Source organism: Panthera onca, chromosome A3 (assembly GCF_046562875.1).
Source record: "Panthera onca isolate mPanOnc1 chromosome A3, mPanOnc1 haplotype 2, whole genome shotgun sequence".
NCBI lineage: Eukaryota > Metazoa > Chordata > Mammalia > Carnivora > Felidae > Panthera > Panthera onca.
In genome coordinates this window covers 101,436,721-101,459,830 of record NC_138341.1, presented here as the reverse complement: position 1 = coordinate 101,459,830, position 23,110 = coordinate 101,436,721, and the positions used below count along the sequence as shown (strand labels likewise).

Sequence of the window (23,110 nt, the reverse complement as noted above, 5' to 3'; positions counted from 1 at the left end):
GCACGGAAAAAGCTTAAGTTAGAGACTATTTTGCTTATACTATTCTTCAGATAAAAAATGAACAATATACAGCAATCAAGTGTTTTTTTTTAATTTTGGGAATTATTTTATTTGGATTGTAGAAAAGAAAGACTTCTGAGCTCTCCTGGTTACTAGGTATTACTAAGTATTAGGAAGCATAAGTTTATAAAGTTATAGTCTCATGAGAGTTCTATAAGGCAGTAAATGAGAAGTTATGGTCCAAAGATGAGGCAAATTAAATTGTGGCCTGCTTTGGAGCAACTGATGGGGTATAGCATGGAAGAATTCACTTGACCTTGATATTTTAAATATTCTCCCTTTACAGGCAGAGGTTTATGACAGATACTTCTTATGGATCCAGTCTTCCACTACTGGGATCTGCAGTGAATAATATTTATAAAATCTTGATACTGTCTATACTGGTTACTAATTGTCACTGTTCAGAACCTCCAATCAAAGTGTAGAAGACAAGTTAGATATAGGACAGAATATGGATGGTAATAACTATGACATTATTGCTAGGGATTGAGGTGAGAGTTGGAGTGGGGAAGGAGGAGAAAAGAAGAGCACAAGAACTTTCCTGAACTTACATAGTCAAAGGGGGGTGAGATATGGTTGATAGAAATTGTATAAAGTTGAGGAATCAAGAAATAAATCAAGAAACAATGTTACAGTTGCAATAAAATTAAAACTTATGATTTCAAGTTAGAGTAGAAATCTATCAAAAGCCAGGAGGAAAGGGAAGTGGAAAGTGGTATGAACTACATTCTTAATTTTTTTTTCCTAAAAAGAAGTCACACACTACTGACTAACCAAGAAATAGAAATATGAGCATATCCTATAGAGTGAAGGTGTTTCCTACAAGAATAACCAGAACCATGAGGCACCTGGGTGTCTCAGTCAGTTAAGTGTCTGACTTCAGCTCAGGTCATGATCTCAAGGTCTGTGGGTTTGAGCCCTGCATTGGGCTCTGTGCTGACAGCTCAGAGCCTGGAACCTGCTTTAGATTCTGTGTCTCCCTCTCTCTCCACCCTCCCCCACTCGCACTCTGTCTCTCTCTCTCTCAAAAATAAATAAACATTAAAAAAAAAAAAAAAAAAAAAAAGAATATCCAGAACCAGAGACTGGTGACTCTGGGACTGGGGTGGCCAAGGTGACTTTCACATCTCCTTTCCTATATTTCTATACTAGATTTGCTTTCTTATCTGTACTGAACGTACATGACTCTTTTGAAGCAAACAAATGTAAAAATCCATGGATTTGGTATAATCTATAAGTTTATACTAACCTATGTTCACCAGGTTTTAGGTAAACTTTATAAACATCAATCACTCTAGTTATTTTTAACAAATGGTAAGATTTCACTTATTTTAGAAATTCACACTTTGCATCTCATTCTTCTTGAGACAGAGAGTAGGAATCAGTTTACAAATTACTACATTGGTGATAAAAACTATTTAAAATGAGCTGGAATTCTATGACTTTTCTATATATATGCTTTTCTATACTCTACCACCAAAAAGGAAAGGACAACCTTACAATTTTCAGGATTAACTCTAAAGGGCAAGAATCTAGGCTCAGTAAAGAACTGATAGTCCATCCTAGGAATAGTCTATGAAACAGTTTTAATAACTAGTCCCTTGGTCCCCAGTACTAAGGGTTATTCTGAGGTTTTTTTTTTTAAATGCTTATTATTTTTGAGAAAGAGAGAGACAGAGAGAGAGACAGAGTGCAAACGGGGAAGGGGCAGAGAGTGAGGGAGACATAGACTCTGAAGCAGGCTCCAGGCTCTGGGCTGTCAATACATGGCCCAATGCAGGGCTCGAACCCTTGAACTATGAGATCATGACCTGAGCCAAAGTCGGACGCTTAACCAACTGAGCCGGGTTGTTCTGAGTTTTTATGGAAGGCCCATGTACATCATATATATGTATATATATATATATATATATGTGTGTGTGTGTGTGTGTGTGTGTATATATATATATATATGTATGTATATATGTATACACACACACACACACATATACATATATATATATATATATATTTTTTTTTTTTTTTTAATTTACTTTGAAAGAGAGAGAGAGCATGAGCACAGGAGGGGCAGAGTGAGAGAGGGAGAGAAAGAATCCCAAGCAGGCTCCCCACTATCAGTGTGGAGCCTGATGCAGGGCTCGAACTCATGAACTGAGATCATGACCTGAAATGAAACCAAGAGTTGGATGTTTAAGCAACTAAGCTACCCAGGTGCCCCTTCCTCTTATATATTTTAAAAGCAAATTCCCTTCTATCTAACTATGGAAGATTTATTCAAAAGATTCACCAATGATTAAAGATACCAAAGAAGCAATTGACTAATTTGACTTGTTTTAACAAAAGACAGCCATTTAAAAATACATTTCCTGGGAGCAACCTGGGTACCAAATATAGTGCGTGGAAAGAGAAAGGGAATACCAAAAACAAAACAAAACAAAACAAAACGATGAGGTTAGTAGTCAGAGACCAAAGTCCATTTTTTTTTTCTCTTTGAGTAATTAGGGGAGAAATTTTACGAAAGCTCTTTGGGCTCCTAGAAAAAAATACTTTTCTCAAAGTCATATGAAATGCTTGATTTTCTAATTTACAGACTCAACTTGTACTATATCAATTCACAACAACCATACAATATAGATCAGGCAGCACCCACACTTTCCGTAAGAAAATTTATACAAAGGGTTTAACTACCACAGTTCCTGTGGATGATCTATAACACTTATACTAAAAAAATACTTAGGAAAGAACAGATAAATGCACAGTAGTATGTCTGTATAATGGAATACCATACAGTAACGAAAATGAACAAACTACTGCCACATGTAACATGGATAAATATAACAGGCTTAATGCTGACTGAACACATCAGATACATATAGTACATATTCCATGATTCCATTTATGTAAAATATAAACCCAAGCAAAGCTAATCATGGTTTTAAAATCGGCATAGTGGCTAACTCTGGAGAGGCAAAGAATGGAGGTGATTGCCAGGGAGATTTTGGGGTCGTGGTAAAGTTCTACTATATCTGTCTGCTGGTTGTATGGGTGGGTTCGGTTTATAATAATTCATCAAGTAGTTGCAATTATAACTTGTGTACTTTTCGGAATGTATATATAGGTAATTAAAAAGTCAATTAAAAAAAAAACATATAAGACCCCCTCCTAACTTCTGTGGCACCTTTATGGAGTTTTAAAAAACGTCCCCTCTGTATGAATGAATGAAAAAGGCACCCCTGTGGGCAGAGGCAGCCCCACAGTTTTGTGCCTTGGCAAATGGAAGACTGGCTGCTTTTTAACCCCACTACTACATTTGGCTAGACACAAAACCACACATCTGGATGGACATCTGCAAATCTGCAAAACACTCATTTGACCCTTCTTCACCACAATTTTACAAGGAGGGCGGGCAGATGTCCTTATTTTACAGAAGAGGAAGTGGCACAGAACAGTAAGACCCATATACAAAGGCGTCATAGCTAATAAGCAATGGAGCCAGAACAGACTCCTAGGCCAGTAGCTCTTCACATGGTTCTGATTCCTTTTTGGGAGGGGAAGAGGAAGAAGCTTCTTCTATGTTTGTTACTGTGTATGTTGTTATGGGTCATCTCAAATGCTTTGTGGAATAAGGCAGGGAACAAATACATGGTCCAATGTTCTTAATATTGGGCTTTAGTGAAGGTCCTAGGTTCTAAGCCCGTTTGAAATATGCTGTAAGCATACACTTAAAAATGAATATTCATCTTTTACATGTTTACCTATGCTAAAAGATTAGTAGGATAGACATGTTTAGATACCAAGGGAGCATTCCGGCCTTCCCATAACTTATTAAGGAAAAAATCTTTCTGTGTCTTGAAAAATTGAAAAAGAAAGACATGCCATAAGGTGTATGTCCAGCTTACCTAGAAGTGTCTGCTTATCTTGGGAGGAGTCAGACTCTGCAGAACATCTGCAAGTTCGGAGAACAATGACTCCTCCAAGCACGCCATCTTCGCTGGCCAGGAAAGGCGAACCTAGGCAGAAATGGCAAATGGTCATTTTTCAGTGAATTTTGCTTTTTTCATTTTCAATTTTCATTTTATTACAAGAACAAAAATGTGGTGTGAATGCCCATTTTCTGACAATCACCATTGTTCGAACCTTGTATAGGCTTGATGGCAAAGGCAGGCTTATGCCCAAACGGGGGCCATTTGGCAAAGACTATCCCAGATGTCGCCAAGAAGACTTGAGTGGGGGTGGAGTGTGCATTACAGTATTCAGAAGGGAATTGGAAACACTACCAGATTAAAGGACCAAAACACAAATACAGGAAAAAATGCTCAGCAAGTCTCTTTGATCAGCTTTTAGGGATCACTTACCAGGCTCTCCCTGCTGTCAGGGGCATGCCACCAAAAGCTTTGATTTACTACCTTAAATTCAATTTTAAACAATAAGCCACAAACTTTACTACAAACATTTAAAAATGATCCTGATGGTTTACACAAATAAGGGTGAAACTGTATTTCTATTATGAGAGTCTGGTGGTTAGAAACAACTGGGCCTCTTTGGGATCTCACACACTGAACCATTGTGAGCATTTCAAGAACACTACATTTTAAAACCCCTCATTTTTCCTCCCCAAGGACATCTTCTTCGAACATCTGGCATAGCAAGTAAGCACGTGGAAAACAAATGCAAAATTAACCCAAGAGCTATCAAAGAAAGTAGTAAAAAATAAAAATCAACCAAATTGGATTTGGGGGGAAGCTTCTGGTTAAACTTAGTAGATTAAACACATATATTTATCTCCACTCCTTCCAAAAGCATGACCCAATAAGGACAGAGAGAAAGGCAAACAAGAAAAAAACTCATGTTTTAGAAAATGAAAAGAAGATAGACATTACTTGCTCACCTAGTGGACCTGCAGAAGCTGAAACCTAAGCTTTAATGGGGAACATGGTTAAAACTGGGGGGGGGGGGGGGGAAGCACCTATAAGAAATCACCCAGTTTTGTCATAAAACCCACAAAGAATCAGAAATTAGAAACTTCAAGTTCCTCTGAAGACAGGGATTCAAGGTGGGGCTGAAATGAAGATGGTTGATTCAGAGTGTTCAAAAGGACCCTCTACACCAGGCATCAGTAAGCTATGACTTGTCTGGTCTGCAACTTGTTTTTGTACTGTCCACAAGCTAAGAATGTTTATTTTATGCCTTAAAGGATTATTTTTTTAAAAAGAAGGAGAAGCAGAAGAATATGTGATAGAGACCATGATGTAGTCCCAAAAGTCTAAAATCTTTACTTTCTGGCCCTTAACAGAAATAGCTTGCCAACCCCTGATAGATCAGCCCGATTCCTGCCTAGACAAGAAGTTACTTCTTCCTTACGTAGGAGATGCCAGGATATTTACTCTCTAGAGAGGATAAACCAGAGGGACTTGAGTTGTGGGGTCATCAGACTCAGCACAAGGCAGGAGGGAGTGTCCACAATGAACACAGGACGTCGAAGTGGAAGTCTTTATGCTAAACAGTGAAATAACTAGCTCCTTTACCCACAGGCTCCCAGAATACAAGAAGTCAAACTGATACACTCCAAGCACGTGACTGGATAATTCCCTTCCAGCCACACAACCATCTCGAGGATAAAGAACTACTTGAGAGACCCTAAACAAAAACTGCCTTATGTTAAGGGCTTCCAGATGACAAATGTGGCTCATTCAGAAGGTTTTCAGTTCAGCTTCTTGGTATATAACTGCTCAATAGTATAGACAACCTAGGTTCACTAGTTGTTTCAGTGTGACCTCTAGAAAAGACAGAGACCAAAACAAAAAAGAAAACAGAGAAAATGTAGGCCAATGCATTGAGCAAAAGAAAAGTAAAAGAGATGGAAAATGGGAGGAAAAAAAATCAGAACAGGCCAGAAGGTCCAATATCTGAATAATAGGAGTTTCAAAAAGAGAGAATAGAAGAAATAACACTTCAAAGAAGTAATTCAAAAACATTTCCAGGAATTGAAAGGTGAGTGTTTGAAAAGGCTCATCAACCTGCCAGCACAACTCATGAAAATAAATAAATAAATAAAAGTGCCACAGATATATATCACTGTGACATATCAAAATATTGAAGAAATAAAGAAAAGTCCAAAAACTTCCATGTGAAAACACACACACACACACACACACACACACACACACACACAAAGCAAGGGGATCATAATGGCACCAGATTTCTCAACATAACAACGGAAACTACAAGGTTAGAAGGAAGGCACCATCTTCAACATGCTGAAGGAAAATTATTTCCAACCTAGAATTCTATACTAGGCCAAAATGTCAATCAAGTATGAAAACAGAATAAAGCTCTACAAAGTCTGAAAGAATTCACCTCCCACATACTTTCTCAGAAAGCTGTAGGATGAATGTGCCTTGGCAAAATGAAGTAATAAGGTACAAAATGAGAAAGAAAACAAGATCTGGAAATAGGGGATCCAAAACAACAGAATACAAAAAGATTTCTAGATGACACACAGTGAGGCAGCAGGCTTAGAGAGTCAACAGTCCAAATTGGAGCAGAAAGCCAGAGAAGGCTGGAAAGAGATTTCCAAGGGGAAAATAAATCAAACTTATAGAATACATGTTGAGTTTGAAATTATTAGGAGGAAATGTTTCAGATTTTGAGGGAAATTTGACAATCAACCAGTGATCAGTATCAAAAAGCAAACAAAAAGAAACCTAAAAAATAATGAGGCAAATATTAATGCAGAAAAAAATAAGAATTTGTATAAGAAAGGAGACAGAATCACAGTATACTACATAGTTCAGATGTCAATAGCTAGAGTCAAAAATATAAACTCACAATACTGATGAGCTAAAAAAAAAAAAAAAGGCAGGGGGACATAATACATTTAGAGGAGTGATGGATGTAGTATGTGTAGGTTTGGGCTTGGAAATATAAGGGAATTAAATCTTTGCCTTCCCTCGTATGAATATGAAGATATCTTGATATCTAAATAATATCTAAAATTGAAAACTGAAGGAATGGTAGTACAAGTGTGTTATTTTGAATTACAGATTTAAGTTCTAAAAGAAATAGCTACAAGAGTTAAAAGTAGTAGTAGCCCGAGGGGAGAGGAAACTGGGGGGCAGGGAATTGGAGTTGGAACAGGGAACCATTCATTTTCATTTTAAGTCTGGGGGTATTGTTTGCCTTTTTAAACCACTTATTTGTTTTGCCTTGCAAAGAAAAACAACACAAATTTAAACTGTGGAACTGGAGTAAATTTTTTAATCCTTAGCCTCTTAAAGAAGGGGGAAGGAGACAGGAAATTCACAGTCATTGAGAAACTACTCTGCATCAGGGCTTGGTTCCATGCTTTCATGTTCTATAGTTGAATTTTCAGAACCACTGAGAGGGTTCAGAGCAAATCTTCCCAAAATGTGTCATTTTGGCATGTAGGCTATTTTGAGCTGAAGGCAATTGAGACCCTCCTTTACCTAGAATCTAAATTGGGGGTCTTTCTCAGAATTAGAGTTATCACCAGGGATAAATTTTATCTGAGTAACCCATTTGTATGGCATAGCAAATATCTAACTACCAAACATTTGTTCTTCTTATTGCCCCCCTCCCCTTTGAAGCTGCTGGCCCCTATACCATTCCTTAGCTCAGCATGGCATAAATACCTCATTTTACCTTTCTGTCTTTGAATCTCTCATGTATAAGGGGTTTCTCAATGTATAAAATTAAATTTAATTTTCTTCTGTAAATTGATTTCATGTCAATTTAATCTTAGACCAGCTGGAAGAAACTTTTGAAACATAGAGTAAAATTTCTCTTCCCCAACACCACTATGCCATGAGGTATTTTTATCATGTTATAGATGAAGAACCTAAGGTTCAGAGAGGTTCAATGACTTGTCACAGCCATGCCACAATTGAACAGAGAATGTGGCTTTCCCTCATGTCTCTGAGCCCATGGTCCTTGACTACTTGGCAGCAATACCTCTTAGGGAATGGGAAACTCTGGATAAAGTCACATTCCAACTGCTGCTAAAAACTTCCACCCCATCAACATCCAAACTCTTGACACCTCTAGAACAGTTCTCTTCCCCACCAAATCCAGGAGCTTCTCCTAGGTTTCTAATAGCTCATCCAAGCTCAAAACTCTCTACCTTTTCCCTCTTCAATGACTCAAAACATGAAACCAAGTCAAATCCCAACAGTTCCCTATGATTCCACGTGTACTGAGCTCTGCCTCTTCATTCCCACTGACAAACCCTCAATGTACCCTCACTGTACTGAAAACACTGCAGTAGGCTCCCTACTCCAGTCATTCAAATCCCTAAATTAATTGATTCAATAAATATGTACTATATGCCAGGACTCTTCAAGGCACTGGGATGTAACAATGGAAAAAATGAAGTCCTTTCTTAAATATAGTTGAACAGGTTAGGGGACAAGTAAACTTACAAGTCAATAAAGAAATTCATCCAATTAGTGATAGGCGCTGTGGAGAAAATGAATCCTGGTAAATGACAGAAGGTGTGACTCAAGCAGGGGCTATTTTACATCAAGGGTCAGGAAAGGCCTCTTTTGGTAAGGAGCTAATAACCATGTGAAGACCTGAGGAAAGAACATTCCAGGCAGATGAACAAGCAAATGCAGAGACCCTAAGGTGAGAAGGAACCTGGATGTTCAGGAAATACAAAGGGAGTAGGGTGGTAAGAGCTGACTGAGGGAGAGGGAAGAGAGTGCAGAACATGAATTCAGAGGGAGGCAGGAATTCAGAGGGAGGCAAGGCCAGGTCACATAGGGTTACAGAAGGCCTTATGGGTACAGCAAGGAGTCTGAATTTTACTTCAAGTGTGATGAAAAGATGATGAAATCTTTAACCAGGACAATGATAGTTTTTGTTTGCACTTGCAAAAGGCTACTTTGTAGTATGGAATGGATTGGCAGGGCAAGCATGGAAGCAGCAAGTCACTAAAGAAGCTGCAATGGCAGCCCAACTGACAGATGACAGTGGCTTAGGTGAGCCTGATGGCAACAGAGACTGTCAGTAGAAGCTGGCTCTGGGATATATTCTGCAAGTAAAACCAGGAGGGCTGTTCATAGACTAAATATGGGGACATGGAAAACAGAGACATCAAAGTTTAATAAGAAATAAGCAGCCTAGCTATGATTATATCATTAAACCATTCAAACACTTTCAATAGACCCCAAGTGCCTACAGAATGGTATACAAATGCCTTAGCTAGGCAAGCCTTCCTCTCTTCCCTGTATCCCACTTCCCCAAGACCTCCCCCTGTGAACTATTCTTCCTGGATCCCTATCTCCCCATGAACTGGAATTTATCCTTCCAGTGCGTTTCATATATAGACACAGTTCTCTGGGGTGAGGATATCTGATTCACCTTTAAAGCACCTTTGGTGACTAATGAAATTCTTCCACTTATTCACTGCCTTCTCCTATCCCCAACCTCCTCAACATACCTCCCCCCCCCACACACACACACCCACACACTCCTGCTTACACCACTGAAGTGTGACATTGAGGATGGCAAGACAGGATGTTAATGCAATGAAAGGAGAGTGGGCCCCCAGGGCGCCATGGAAGCTACATCAGGGCTCCTCACTCTCAGTATGCATTCATTCAATAATTTGATGAAACAATGATTAAAGTATATTTGAAGATTTCAAATTTTTCATGAAAAGTACTCAGATTTCACATTATCACTGTGATGTTAAAAAAATGCTGACTCAGACAGAAGGCCTTGTTTTGAGTCTCAGGGTAGCAACTATGGTTCAGTTTCTTAAATTATAAACTATAGATATTAAAAGACACCTTTCTGGCTGTTGTAAGGATTGAATTATATATATAAGCTCTGTAACCTCTGAAGTGTTATTTAAACATCTGGTGGTAGTAATACTGATGGTGGGAAGACACTTCAGCATTTTGCTGGTTCTCAAAAATTGTCATGTTGAACAAGACCTATTACTGTAACTACTTGGCTAACCTTCCACAATAGCCAGAAACAGTGTTCAACTGACATTCAGTGGTTGTGATAGGGTATCGGTTTTCCTAAATGTTAAACAGTCTCTGAATATAAGGAAACACTATTCCTTATTCTTCCCAGTAAAAAAAAGAAACATTAACATGGAGTAACATGTTGGGCACTGTGCTTTTCATACCCAAATAGGGAAAAAATTAATGAACTAAGACAATCCAAAGCTCTATTAATACATGTGCAAGAAGCTGCATAAAATATCTAAAGAAAATTAATAATGAAATAATAAAAATTAAGCTTCATTCACCCTAACAAAATATCCCAAACAGATTCCTTAAATACCCAAGTCTAAAACTGTTATGGAATAAACTTATAATTACAGATAGTAAGAGAAATAGTTATTGTGATCAAATGTGTATAATCTGAATATTCATTTAAATCATAAATCCAGGGGCGCCTGGGTGGCTCAGTCGGTTAAGCGGCCGACTTCGGCTCAGGTCACAATCTCGCGGTCCATGAGTTCGAGCTCCGCGTCGGGCTCTGTGCTGACAGCTCAGAGCCTGGAGCCTGTTTCAGATTCTGTGTCTCCCTCTCTCTCTGCCCCTCCCCTGTTCATGCTCTCTCTAGTCTCAAAAATAAATAAACATTAAAAAAAAATTTTAAATCATAAATCCATACTGTAAACAAATGAGACACCTACATACTAAATTTGTGCCATGATCTTTAAGGATGAAGAATTTGAAAGGAAAATCACTGTAAGTATTACAGAAGTCAATGTGAATATTAACCCATATTATTTGGATTGCTAGTATCAAATCCTAATCAGAATGATCTTCAGTACAAAGGAGAATTTGGTGGCTCATAAAATCCAATGGTAGGGATGTGACAGGTTTCAATAACAGCTGGAAATAGCTCTCTATGGATAGCAATGCCCATTGATAGTTCCAGAACTGTATTCCTGAACTTGCACCACCAGAAACTATTTCTCATTTTCAGTTTTTAAATTTTTTTTAAAGTTTATTTATTTTTAGAGATAGCATATGTGTGCACAAGTTGGGGAGGGGAACAGAGAGAGGGGGAGATAGAAAGAATCCTAAGCAGGCTCCACATTCTGCACTAAGCCCGATGCGGGGCTCAACCTCATGGACCATGAAATCATGACCTGAGCCAAAATCAAGAATCAAGATGCCTAACTGGCTGAGCCACCCAGGTGCCCTCTTTTTCAGTTTTAACATTCTCAGGGGCCATCAATTGGATTTAGGAAAATAAAATAACCTGATTGGCCTAGCTTTAGTCAGTGAAGCCTAGAACAATCAACTATGACCAAGAGGCCAGTGGAGTGGACTCATGGATGGACAGACAAATCCAAAAATGTCCAGAAAACTCAAATGGGCTACAGAATCAGGAAATCAGGATCCCAGATTTGGTATGCTCTACTTGAACTCAGACAACCCACTTTACTTTGCTTTCTTGGTTCATCTGAAATATTGGGAGACTAGAGTAACAATCTCTGATATCTTCTACCAGTTGTAATAGGCGGGAGTATTTTCAGTTTTAGAGATTCATGTCTACCCACAGCAGCAATCAGCCACTATCTGATGCCAACAAGACAAAATATTAAAGCTTCTTTTGCAACACCTGATACAATGCTTCCTCTTCAACATGTGAGAACTTATCGAGAGAGTGATTCTATAGCCAGAAGGCAGTTGCTAGTGTTTCACCTTCCCATTACATTTAACAAAGAGCGTCTGTCTTTCAAATACATTTCTACACATTGCTTTCTTATTTTTAACATCTATATGCCAAATCATTTGAACGCCATTTTCTCTTGAAGGAATTACACATCTATTGAGAAAAGGAAATATACAGAGAGACACAAAGATGGTTTGAAGGTCAGATGAGCAAGAAAACGGAGGGCAGAGGAATAATGAATGTACCCTACTGGAAACACATACCTGTAACTCCAAAAGAATTAGAGAGATTATTATAAATATTCTTTAAAAACAGAAGCAGGGTAACAGTTTATATTTCTTGGAAGAAGAATCTTTTTTTCCTAAAGATGCACTTGAGTTAGTTAACTTATCTTTTCTGGATGTGAAGAGTAAGCAGAATGACATGAAGACCACATAACATAATGAGAGGAGCCAACAACCATGTTCAGAAGCATTAGCTCCATTAATGAAGTGCCACTATGTGATGCCCTTGAAAAGAAATCTGTGAGACCACCACCATCATCCCATTAGATGTATATTAACTGTATTCTATCATTTCCTGCTCCTACAAAAATCCTAATGTAAGGAGTATTACTACATTCATCTGACATGAGAAAACGCAGTCAAAAAAGAAAGAAGCTGATGCACAGAGGTAAATGACAGGCTTTCAGAAACATGAAGAGGAAGTGGGGATCAGGATACTAACCACTGACCCAGATCCTCTCACTACAAACCCTGAGGACTATACCTATTCTCAAGAACCCATCTCTACCACAGCTCATGGGTGTCCTCATTATGTGTGGTTTTCTGGTGATAAACATACTTTTCAAGACTCCAATTTAACTGTAAAGAGAAGAGTTAAGTGTGGTCATTGGCCTTTTGAAATCCCTTATCTACCATAATTTGAAAGATAGAAAAAGTTAACTTTTGTGTCAGAACAGAAAATTCCAAACTATAATCAGAACCTAAACATATCAGAGAGACAGTCTGTGGATAAATTTACTGATTCTGCCACAAAGATTACAAGTAAGAAACCAAACTGAGTCCATTAAAGCTTCTGCTTTTTGGTTTAACCAATCCACAGAATATATTCACCTAATACTGCTACAAAAATGACAAGATATATATATATCTATCTTTATATCTTTATATATATATATATCTTTATATATATCTTTATATATATATATATCTTTATATATATATATCTTTATATATATATATCTTTATATATATATATAGATATATATATATATATACATATAAAGTTTGACACAAAGTCTGTTCTGAAGAGAACAATTCAGCTGACTTGTTTTAAAAATCATACTTACAGTAATAAAATTAATAAGTCATGGGAATGTAATGTACAACATGGTGACTAAAGCTAATAATATTGTACTGTATATTTGAAAGTTGCTAAGAGTAGGTCTTAAAAGAAAAAAAAAATTGTAACTATGTATGGTGACATATGTTAACTAAACTTAATGTACTCATCGCTTTGCAGTATATATAATCGTTACATTGTACACTCAAAATTAATGTTATGTCAATTATACTTCATAAAAAATCATAAAACAATTTAAGAAGGATCAGTAGGTATTTTCTTTTCCTGAAATTCCAGCCCAGTATTCTACCTGCTAGTGGAGGTATCCAGGATTCCACCAATTCACCCTTATGCAACAATGAATGGATGAGAAACATGAATCCTTGACAGAGAAAACAAGTGAGAGTGGCCTACAGACAACTGAAGAGTCACTGGAGGGGAAACCAAATGGGCCATTTTTCCAGCCCTGGTCCTGGCATATTCCATATTAATTTTAACAAGTAAGAAGATTCTCTCCCTCTCAACTCTACCAGGTCACCCCAAGCTGCTGGCTGTGCAGAGAACCCATTTCCCCCACAGTTACAGTTGCCAGAACTTCCATCTCCAGGAATGTCACAAGGCAGAAGAGGCCAAAATTGTGATAATGGCAGAAGATAGGGGGTCCTGACGGAGCAAGCTGTCTTCAGTGGAGATAGGGTATGGTGGTGTGGATTCACACTTACTTATTAATACTAGACTAGAAGCCATGAATTTGAGAGATATAACATTCATTCAACAAATACTTCATATTTCATAAACATTCACTTTAAAACATTTAAGAATCAACTCTGTCAAGCACTGCTTGGGCCCTTGAGTATGCAGTGATTAAGGCAAAATATGTCCACAAGTGCTATGGTCTGAATGTTTGTATCCCTTTCAAATTCATATGTTGAAAATGCCCAATGTGATGGTGCTAGAAGATAAGGCCTTTGGGAAGTGATTAGTGCCCTTATAAAAGAGGCCCAAGAAAGCTCCCTTACCATATCTGCCACGTTAGGTTATAGTGAGAAGTCTGCAGTCCATAAGAAGGCCCTCACTTGACCATACTAGCACTCTGAGCTTGGACTTCCAGCCTCCAGAACTGTGAGAAATCAGTGTCTGTTGTTTATAAGCTACCCAATCTAGCTTATAAAATCTACCCATTTTGTTCTAGCAGCCCAAATGGACATACCGAGGCACGTATGATATGACAGACAATATATAAGTATAATCAATGCTAGAAAGGGAAATCAAGCAACATAAGGGAGATACAGTGCTAAGGTGGGTTAAAAGGAAGAGAGCATTTTAATCAGCATGGTCAGGGACAGTTGTTCTGACGGTGACATTTGAGGAGAAAAATCCAACAAAGAATAGCAATCCTGGTATTGGGGCCCTGAAGCAACAACGTTTCCAGCACAGTAAATAAATACATCCCCATATATAATCATGCCTAACAACCAAGAATGGTATTTCTCATTTTAAATCAAGATAAGCAAGGGCCAGTATTCAGCTGATTATTAATGCTGGTATCCCTACTGGTTGTTAACTCTCTTGACTATCCCGACTAAAGGCATAGTTTTAATTCATTACTATACTCCTAAAAACATACTAAGAATCCCACACATGCAGAGCATGTAATAGAACAACATAATATACAATGGAAGTATCTGTCTTACTGCAGTCCCATTCCACAGAGGTGAGTGCCATCAAGAGTTCCATGTACATCCTTTCTGAAATTATCCATACTTAACACACATCCATTTTCAAGTTTTCACTCAGTGGGTTATGGTATGTAAACTGCTCTGTATCTGGCATTCTATTTATTTTTATTTATTTAGTTTTTATTTTTTTATTTGAGAGAAAGAGAGAGAGAGAGTACAAGAGAGACAGGGAGTAGAAAGCAAGACAGAGAGAGAGAATCTCAAGCAGGTTCCATGCTCATCATGAAGCCCGATGGGGGGGCTCAATATCATGACCCTGGGATCATGATCTGAGCTGAAATCAAGAGTGGAATGCTCAACCTACTGAGCCACCCAGGAGCCCCTGTATCTGGTCTTTTAAATTCAATAATATGACTTAGAGATCCTTCCATATTGGCTCACGCAAACTTAGCCTATTCTTTTTAACAACAAATACACTCTTGGACATATATACCATCACTTCTTTAACTAGTTCCCTGGGGATAGGCATTTAGGTTGTTTCTGGCTTTATTTTTTTTCCTATTACAAGTAATGCTACAGGGAACATGTGTATACATTTACCATTCATACATGTATAAATATATATATAGGATACATTTGTAAATGTAGAGTTGATGAATCAATCAGCATACTCATTAAATTATTTGCTACAGATTCCAAACTGCCTTTTAAAAAGACTTACACCCATAAGAAACAGTGTTTGACAGTGTCCTTTTCCCCATAAACTTACCAAAACTGGGTATTGCCAAACTCATTATTATTAATCTGATACATGAAAAATGGTATCTCATTGGTATCTTGATTTATATTTATTTAATTATGAATAAAGTTAAATATCTGTAGGCTTACAAGCCATCTGTATTTATCTGTGCCTTCATATTTCTGTTATATGCAACTTTTTGCCTACCCATTATCCATTCTCCCTTTCTTCCTTACAGACAAACCTCTAGTTTTGTTTGGGGCAGAAATGTGTCCAGCTTCCCAAACTGCTTTGCAGCTAGCAGGTGAAATGGCAGAGTTTTTAGCAGATGCATCTTTGTTTTTAAAATTTTTTTCAATGTTTATTTATTTTTGAGAGAGAGAGAGAGAGAGAGAGAGAGAAAGAGAGAGAGAGACAGCACAAGCAGGGGAGGGGCAGAGAGAGAGGGAGACACAGAATCTGAAACGGGCTCCAGGTTCTGAGCTGTCAGTACAGCGCCCAACTCAGGGCTTGAACTCGTGAACTGTGAGATCATGACCTAGCAGATGCATCTTATTAGCTGCTTCCGTTTGTCTCTGATGTAGCACCTAGAGGTGGAACAGCTATCTTGTGGCCAAGAAGAATGAGCCACCCATGAGAGATTACCAAACAGAGAGTCTAGGCCTCTGGTGTACCATGAAGCCACTGTGCCAGTTTTGGACTGCTTTCAGACTTCTAGTATGAGCCCTCATTGTGTTAAGCCCTGCAGTTGGCCTTCCATCATGTCAGTCAAACATAATCCCAAACCAAAAATTTCCTTTATCCATTTCTCTATTGTACAGGTTTTTCTTTTTTTATTATTACTAATTTCCTAAACTCTTTACATGTTAAGGCAATAAGTACTTAGTCATGTGTATTGTAAATATTTTCCCTCAGTTTGTCACATATCTTTTGATTTTGTCTATGACTTTTTTTGTAATAGATAAGTTTTTAATACTTATGTGGTCAAATTTATCAACCATTGCCTTTTACAACTTCTGTGTTGAGTGTTTTCTGTAGTCCAAAATTATGAAAATAAGAAGTCCATGTTTTCTATTAGTACTCTTATAATTCAGTTTTTACATTTAAAATTTCAGTCCATCTGGAATTAATTTTGGTGTAAGGACTGCAGTGGAGATCCTGCTTTATTATTTTTTTCCTAAACCATCACCAAATTGCCCAATGTAAATTTGATGGAAAATTCATCTCATACCCAATGATTTGAAATGCATTTTTAATCACACATTATATTCCCATATATACTTGCATCTATATCTAGATTATCCTGTTCCTTTGATGAAACTATTCCCACACAGATACCAAATGGCTTTAATTATTACAGCTTTATAGTATATTCTACCTGACCGGGTCAGGTTCCTCTGATTAGTCATTATTTTCAAAATATTCTTTTTTACTTTCATGTGATTTCTCCATATCATCTTAATAATAAGCTTGCTTACAGGAACCTGGGAAGCTCGTTTGGTTAAGCATCCAACTCTTGGTGTAGGCTCAGGTCATGATATCACATTTCATGAGTTAGAGCCCTGCATAGGGCTCTGCACCAACAGTGCAGAACCTGCTTGGGATTCTCTCTCTCTCCCTCTCTTTCTCTGTCCCTCCCCTGCTCATGCACTTGCTCTCTCTCAAAACAAATAAACATCTAAAAAATTACAAAAAATTTATATTGCTTATACTTTTACCTCTCTCACTGGAATTTTCATTGAATATAATTTAATAAAACTGTGATTTTGCTTAAGATTTATGCTGTCCTGGTAAATTTTTCCAAGGAAAGCCAGAAGTGGAGTTAGTTGTATGTTTGACACCTCCAAATGGTGGAGCCATGTGGATTTTTAGACAAGGAAATGTGACATGGCACCCCTAAAATAAAATTTGCAAGCATGCTTCCACCTAGTTTATTTTTTATTTAAAAAACTTTTTAAAATATTTATTTATTTTTGAGAGAGAGAGAGAGAGAGAGAGAGAAGCAGAGCACGAGCAGGGCAGAGGCAGAGAGAGAGGGAGACACAGAATCTGAAACAGGCTCCAGGCTGAGCTGTCAGCACAAAGCCTGATGCGGGGCTCGAACTCATGAGCTGTGAGATCATGACCTGAGCCGAAGTCAGACACTTAACCGACTGAGCCACCCAGGTGCCCCTACCTCTTCCTAGTTTAAAAGGATCAAATAAACACCTTTATAGAATATCTTCTGAGATGTTAGTATGAGAAAAAAACAATTTTTTTTCTTCATGATCAGTTCTTTCTCTTCCGATCCATCTTACCTGATTAACTACAGGCTATAGTCACCATCAGTAATATTTCCAAATCAAGAAAATCATTCTCAGCAACCCTCAGCCTACTCACACAAACAGGACAAAACCAAAACTAAACCCCTCAGTTCTAAGACAGGCAAAACAGCAAGTTGTCTGTGAGTGAAGTGAAAACACTGAATTGGCAAATATTTAAGTCAACTAATCAATCCTAAGTATATAAAAGTATCTGGGGAGTGCCTGGGTGGCTCAGTCAGTTAAGTATCTGACTTCGGCTCAGGTCATAATCTCACAGTTTGTGGGTTTAAGCCCGGTGTCAGGCTCTGTGCTGACAGCTCAGAGCCTGGAACCTGCTTCAGATTCTGTGTCTCCCTCTCTCTCTGCCCTTCCCTCTCCTGTACTCTAGCTCTCTTTCTTCCAAAAACAAATTTAAAAAAAAAGAAAATATTAGAAAAATTTTAAAGTGTTTAAAATATAAAAAAATTTCTGGGTAGATAAAGTTATTGCTCATTGAATCCTAGATTCCATTCCTGTTAGAATGGAAGAACTATCTTATGGTATTTACAATATTATCCAAGGGACCAATGTTCATGAGCAACATCATTTGCTTCAGGAGGACTACGCTGGTATTTTTTTTTTTTTTATCTCAACTTAGTAAACAAAATCAATGTGATCAAATAATGCAGATAAACATCTGGGATTTTACCAGACTGTCTCTATAATAGGAAAAGGTAGGATAAAAATAGGCAAAGAGGGAAAAGTTAGGACCTAAGGTCCCTGGTGGGGAAAAAAACACATGTTTTAAAACAATGCTGGGAACATCTGACCTGGAGCAAACTCCCTCAGACAGAAGGTTCCTCTTAAAATGTAACAGACCTACTCCCCCTCAAGTTTCCCTCAGGTTTCCCTCAGAAATTTGACAAACAAAAGACCTGATTAAAGATAAGTAGACCATAAAATGTATGACCCACATGGAATGGTTTGGTCATAGACCACCCCTCATAGGATGGAAACGAGCCAATTGTAAAGGAATGGCTAGAGTCACCTAGCCAGTAAGGGTAGAACCCGAGAAGGAACAATGGGGAAGGAAAGAGGCTGACCAAAATCCTACAAAAGTCCCTTACCTACAGTTCACTTTTGAATGCCCCCTCTCTGTAAAGAAAGCTTCCATACTGTTCTTATTGTCTGATCTTCTACTCTGATAAACTTTTGCCTGCTGTTCCCTTTACTCTGTGTCCATCTCTTCATTCTTCGGAGTAGTGAGACAAGGAACCCTGGCTATTGAGGTAAGGAATCCTTCAACATCTCCACCAATTACTGCACAAAGATACACAAAGGACATCAGACATTTAAGAGCATTATATACCCATCTGTCATTGTTCATTATTTTTTTTAAGTGTTTACTTACTAATTTTTGAGTGGAGGAGGGACAGAGAGAGGGAGACAGTGAATCCCAAGCAGGCTCCACTGTGTCAGTGCAGAACCCACTTGCCCCTTCACCCCAAAGCAGGGCTTTAGCTCACGAACCATAAGATCATAACCTGAGCTGAAATCAAGAGTTGGTCACATAACCAACTAAGCCATCCAGGTGCCCCTCTTTCTTATAAATTCTAAAAGGTTTGTTCATTTTGTGTTGACAAAAGGGAGAACAGTAAGTCCAAGGAAGGCACAACAGGTCCCAGCTGCTTCCCACACACCTTGCCTTTTGCATCTCATCTGTCTGGCTTTTCTCAGTTACATCCTTTTTTTTAACAAACCAGTAGCCTAGTAAGTAAACTGTTTTCCTGAGTTCTGTGAACCACTCTAGCAAATTAATTAAACCCAAGGAGAGTATCATGAGAACGTGCAATTTATATCCATAGCACAGATGACAACCTGGGCTTGTGACTGGCATCTGGAGTTGGGGGTGGGGGTAATGCAATCCTGTGGGATTCTGAGCCCTTAAGCTTTGGTATCTGATGCTACGTCCAAGTAGATAGTCTCAGAAGTGAGTTCAGTTGTAGGACACCCAACTGAGTGATATCAGAGAATCCGAAAATTGCTTAGTGTGGGACTCCACCCTCCACCACCACTACCACACACACACACACACACACACACACACACACACACACTTGGTGACCACAAGTGTTAAAGTGAAGTACTGACAGAAAAGATACAGGAGTGTTTTTCCTTAGCAAATGGTGATTGGTGATATTGAGATTGTTGTAAGTTTCTGGATGCTTCAATATTTTTTACATTTATTATTGTATTGAGAGGGCATTTACTTAGAAAATTATAAATGCAATTTTCTATCAGTGCTTGAGCTTACAACTCTAGTTCTAGAAACACTACACTGTTTACACTATGAACTTTAAATGAATCTGTCCTGGATCCATGTATAGTGAATTAATACATTCTGAACCCATAACAGTGAGACACCCATTAATGCACCCAGTAATGGAGGACATTTACACAGAGAACTAGACTGCAATTAGACAATGTATCCTTGCAGTAATATGTGGGATTTTGTATCTCACTTGAATGTAAATCTTCACATATTCTATATTTAGTGAAGCCACTGGAATCTTGTGGCAAGAGAGAAGAATGAGATTAAACTATAAGATATAGCAATCAGTAATCAAGAAAGTCAGGAAGGTAGTACCACTTCCAAGATCTTCTGCTTCACAAGGTGATGACAGTGGTCATGTTAACCAATGACTTAATATCCTAACAGAGTTCCAACAATATTTTTAGTTGTTTCAAAAAGTCAAGCAAGAACAAGGCTAGACCCTAGAACTCCCACAGTGAGTGTTGAGAGGCATTCTGTTCCTTGAACTGTCACACACATAAATTGGGTTAAGGAAAATACAAACGCTATTCTTGAAAGGGGAGGGGACAACAAAAAGGTAACCCATAACCTGGAAGATTTTGTGAATATTATTGTTACTTTTCCTTCATTTATTCTATGACTATTGAGTACCTATTAATTACGTATTCAACCCAATTCTTAGTGCTGGATTACATTGGTAAACAAGGCACACTTGGTCCTAGCACACAGGAAGGTTATATTCTGATGGGGGAGATGACCAAACAAGCAAATACACACACATTATTTATAATTGTGACAGTTCCACAGAGGAAACAAACAGGGGGGCTAAGAAGGAGACTAATGGTGGTAGACAGGCCTCTCTGAGCAGGTGGTATTTTAATTTTGACTAAAAGATGAGGAGAAAGGAACCTGATAAAGACTGGAAAGGGGAACATTCCCGACAGGAAATAGCACATGCCAAGGTCCTGAGGTATGAAACAACCTGGGAAATTGTAAAAACAAAAAGAAGACCAGAGAAGCCAGCATTATAAGCAATGGAGGAGAATGACCAGGGATGAGACTGAGGGAACAGGCAGGAATTGCATTAGAGATCCATGAGGTAACGTGTGCATTATAACGGAGGACCTCATTATAATGGAGGACCATCAAAACAATAGACAAGGGGCGCCTGGGTGGCTCAGTTGGTTGAGTGTCCGACTTCAGCTCGGGTCATGATCTCATAGCTCGTGAGTTCAAGCCCCGTGTCGGGCTCTGTGCTGACAGCTCAGAGCCTGGAGCCTGCTTCGGATTCTGTGTCTCCCTCTCTCCCTGCCCCTAACCCACTCGCATTCTGTCTCTGTCTCTCTCAAAAATAAATAAACATTAAAAAAAAAAAAAAACAGTAGATGAGAAACTGGAACAGGCTGCTATGTGGAGAACAGATTAGGTTGAGGGCAGTTGTCATGGGAAGAGGCAGGAAGATTGCTGACGATACTTCTATGGTAGTCCAGATAAGATGTTATTTAGTGAGTGTGCAGGGACATCCCCATGTCCCCATGGATAGCTTCCCTTGCCCAGGTCCACTGAGGTGGCAAAAGGACCATACCCCTGGCCACCATACTGTGGAAGATGCTGCTTAGAGTAGAAGTGGGACAAGGAGAAATTGCACTGGGGAATGATGGCAGGTGTCTGCTAAGGACAGCATTTGGGTCACTGCTCTCCATCATGAAGCCCATGTGCCACACTGGAATATTTGGAAGCAGTCATGCACCTAGATTTGTCATTTCAATCAGGTAATTTACATGTCCCCTTATCATTATGTAAGATCAACTGCAGTGCTCTGAGGACAGTTGTCAGAGAATCCCAAGCACAGTGAGGTCTACCATTTCCTCTGAAATTCTTTCGCTGGTCTACTGCTCCAACTTCCTTCCCTTTGTGGGTCCATCATGGCCTTGTTCATCTCTGGAATTCCCTTCCTGCCCTAATTCAGCCGAGCTCTAATTTGCTAACCATAGGGTGCTGAGCTGGGTCTATTTTTCAGCTTGTCATTCTTTACTAAATAAAGCCCTAAACTTTTTTTTTTTTTTTTCATCTTTGTTGTGGAATTTCAGCTTGCCCTACTTAACTGTGGATTTTTACAGTCTACACATGCCTAGAAGCCTTGGGCTGTGGATAACCTTTCACTATGCCTACTAAATAAAATGAAAAAAGAAACTGCAGAAGAAAACGATAAATGTCTTAAAGATTGGCCAACAGGCAAAAGTGAGAGCCATGAATTTTTAAATTTTTAAAAACATTTTGGAGAGTGAGATGCTATCATTACAGAACAACTAGAAAGAAAGCAAAGGTAACCAAAAAACTAACTCCTTTCCTTCATTTGTATTTTTGTAGAAGTGTCTCTGCTAGAAGTCATATGTTATCAATGGCACTTAAAGGCCAAACTGATTTATCAGTCATCTTTAACTTCTAGAAGAATGGGCAGTAAGTAGACTGCCAAACTCAAGGAACTCTAAGGAAAAATAAAATAATAAAGTAAGATAAAGTTAAATTTAAAAGCTTGTAATGAGAAAAGGGCCAAAAATCAAAGTAGGCACATAGCAGGAAAAAACAAGCAATGTAACCTACTGATTCTTTTTGTCCATAACATATTGAAAAGGAGAAAAAATGAAAATTGGGTTCTGTAAGTTATATACATTATGAAAAACCTGATAATTCAGGTAAATAAAATTGGAAAACAGTATAGTATATATATATAATAAGGTGGCTTTAGGAAATTATCAATCAATAAATAATTCTATGTTTAACAACAACTTTTATAGAACTTTTGTAAGAAAAAAATAATAGAAACACAAAACCATCCATTTGAAGGATTTAAATTAATCTAAAATTAAATTAAAAATTTTTTACATATATTACCTATAATATAAATCAATGTATAAAACTATCACAACTTCATAAATAGCAATTAATAATCTGAAATAAAGCTGAAATGTTGCTTTTAAGAATCTTAGGAACTCTATCTACATATAGATGAGCAAGTTAATCC

General features: G+C 38.2%; 1 protein-coding gene across 8 annotated transcripts in view; it reads right to left on the bottom strand.

Moving 5' to 3' along the window:
* TASP1 (taspase 1) overlaps nt 1-23,110 on the bottom strand; it is a 310,143-nt gene that overhangs the window by 93,480 nt on the left and 193,553 nt on the right. For all 8 annotated transcript variants that reach the window (XR_009603954.3, XR_009603956.3, XM_060611829.3 and 5 more), the window contains one exon: nt 3,960-4,070. Coding sequence is in view for 6 of the 8 variants with exons in the window: in XM_060611829.3 (XP_060467812.3) it covers nt 3,960-4,070 (111 nt within the window). In the remaining 2 variants the exon portion in view is untranslated. The remainder of the gene's footprint in view (nt 1-3,959; nt 4,071-23,110) is intronic.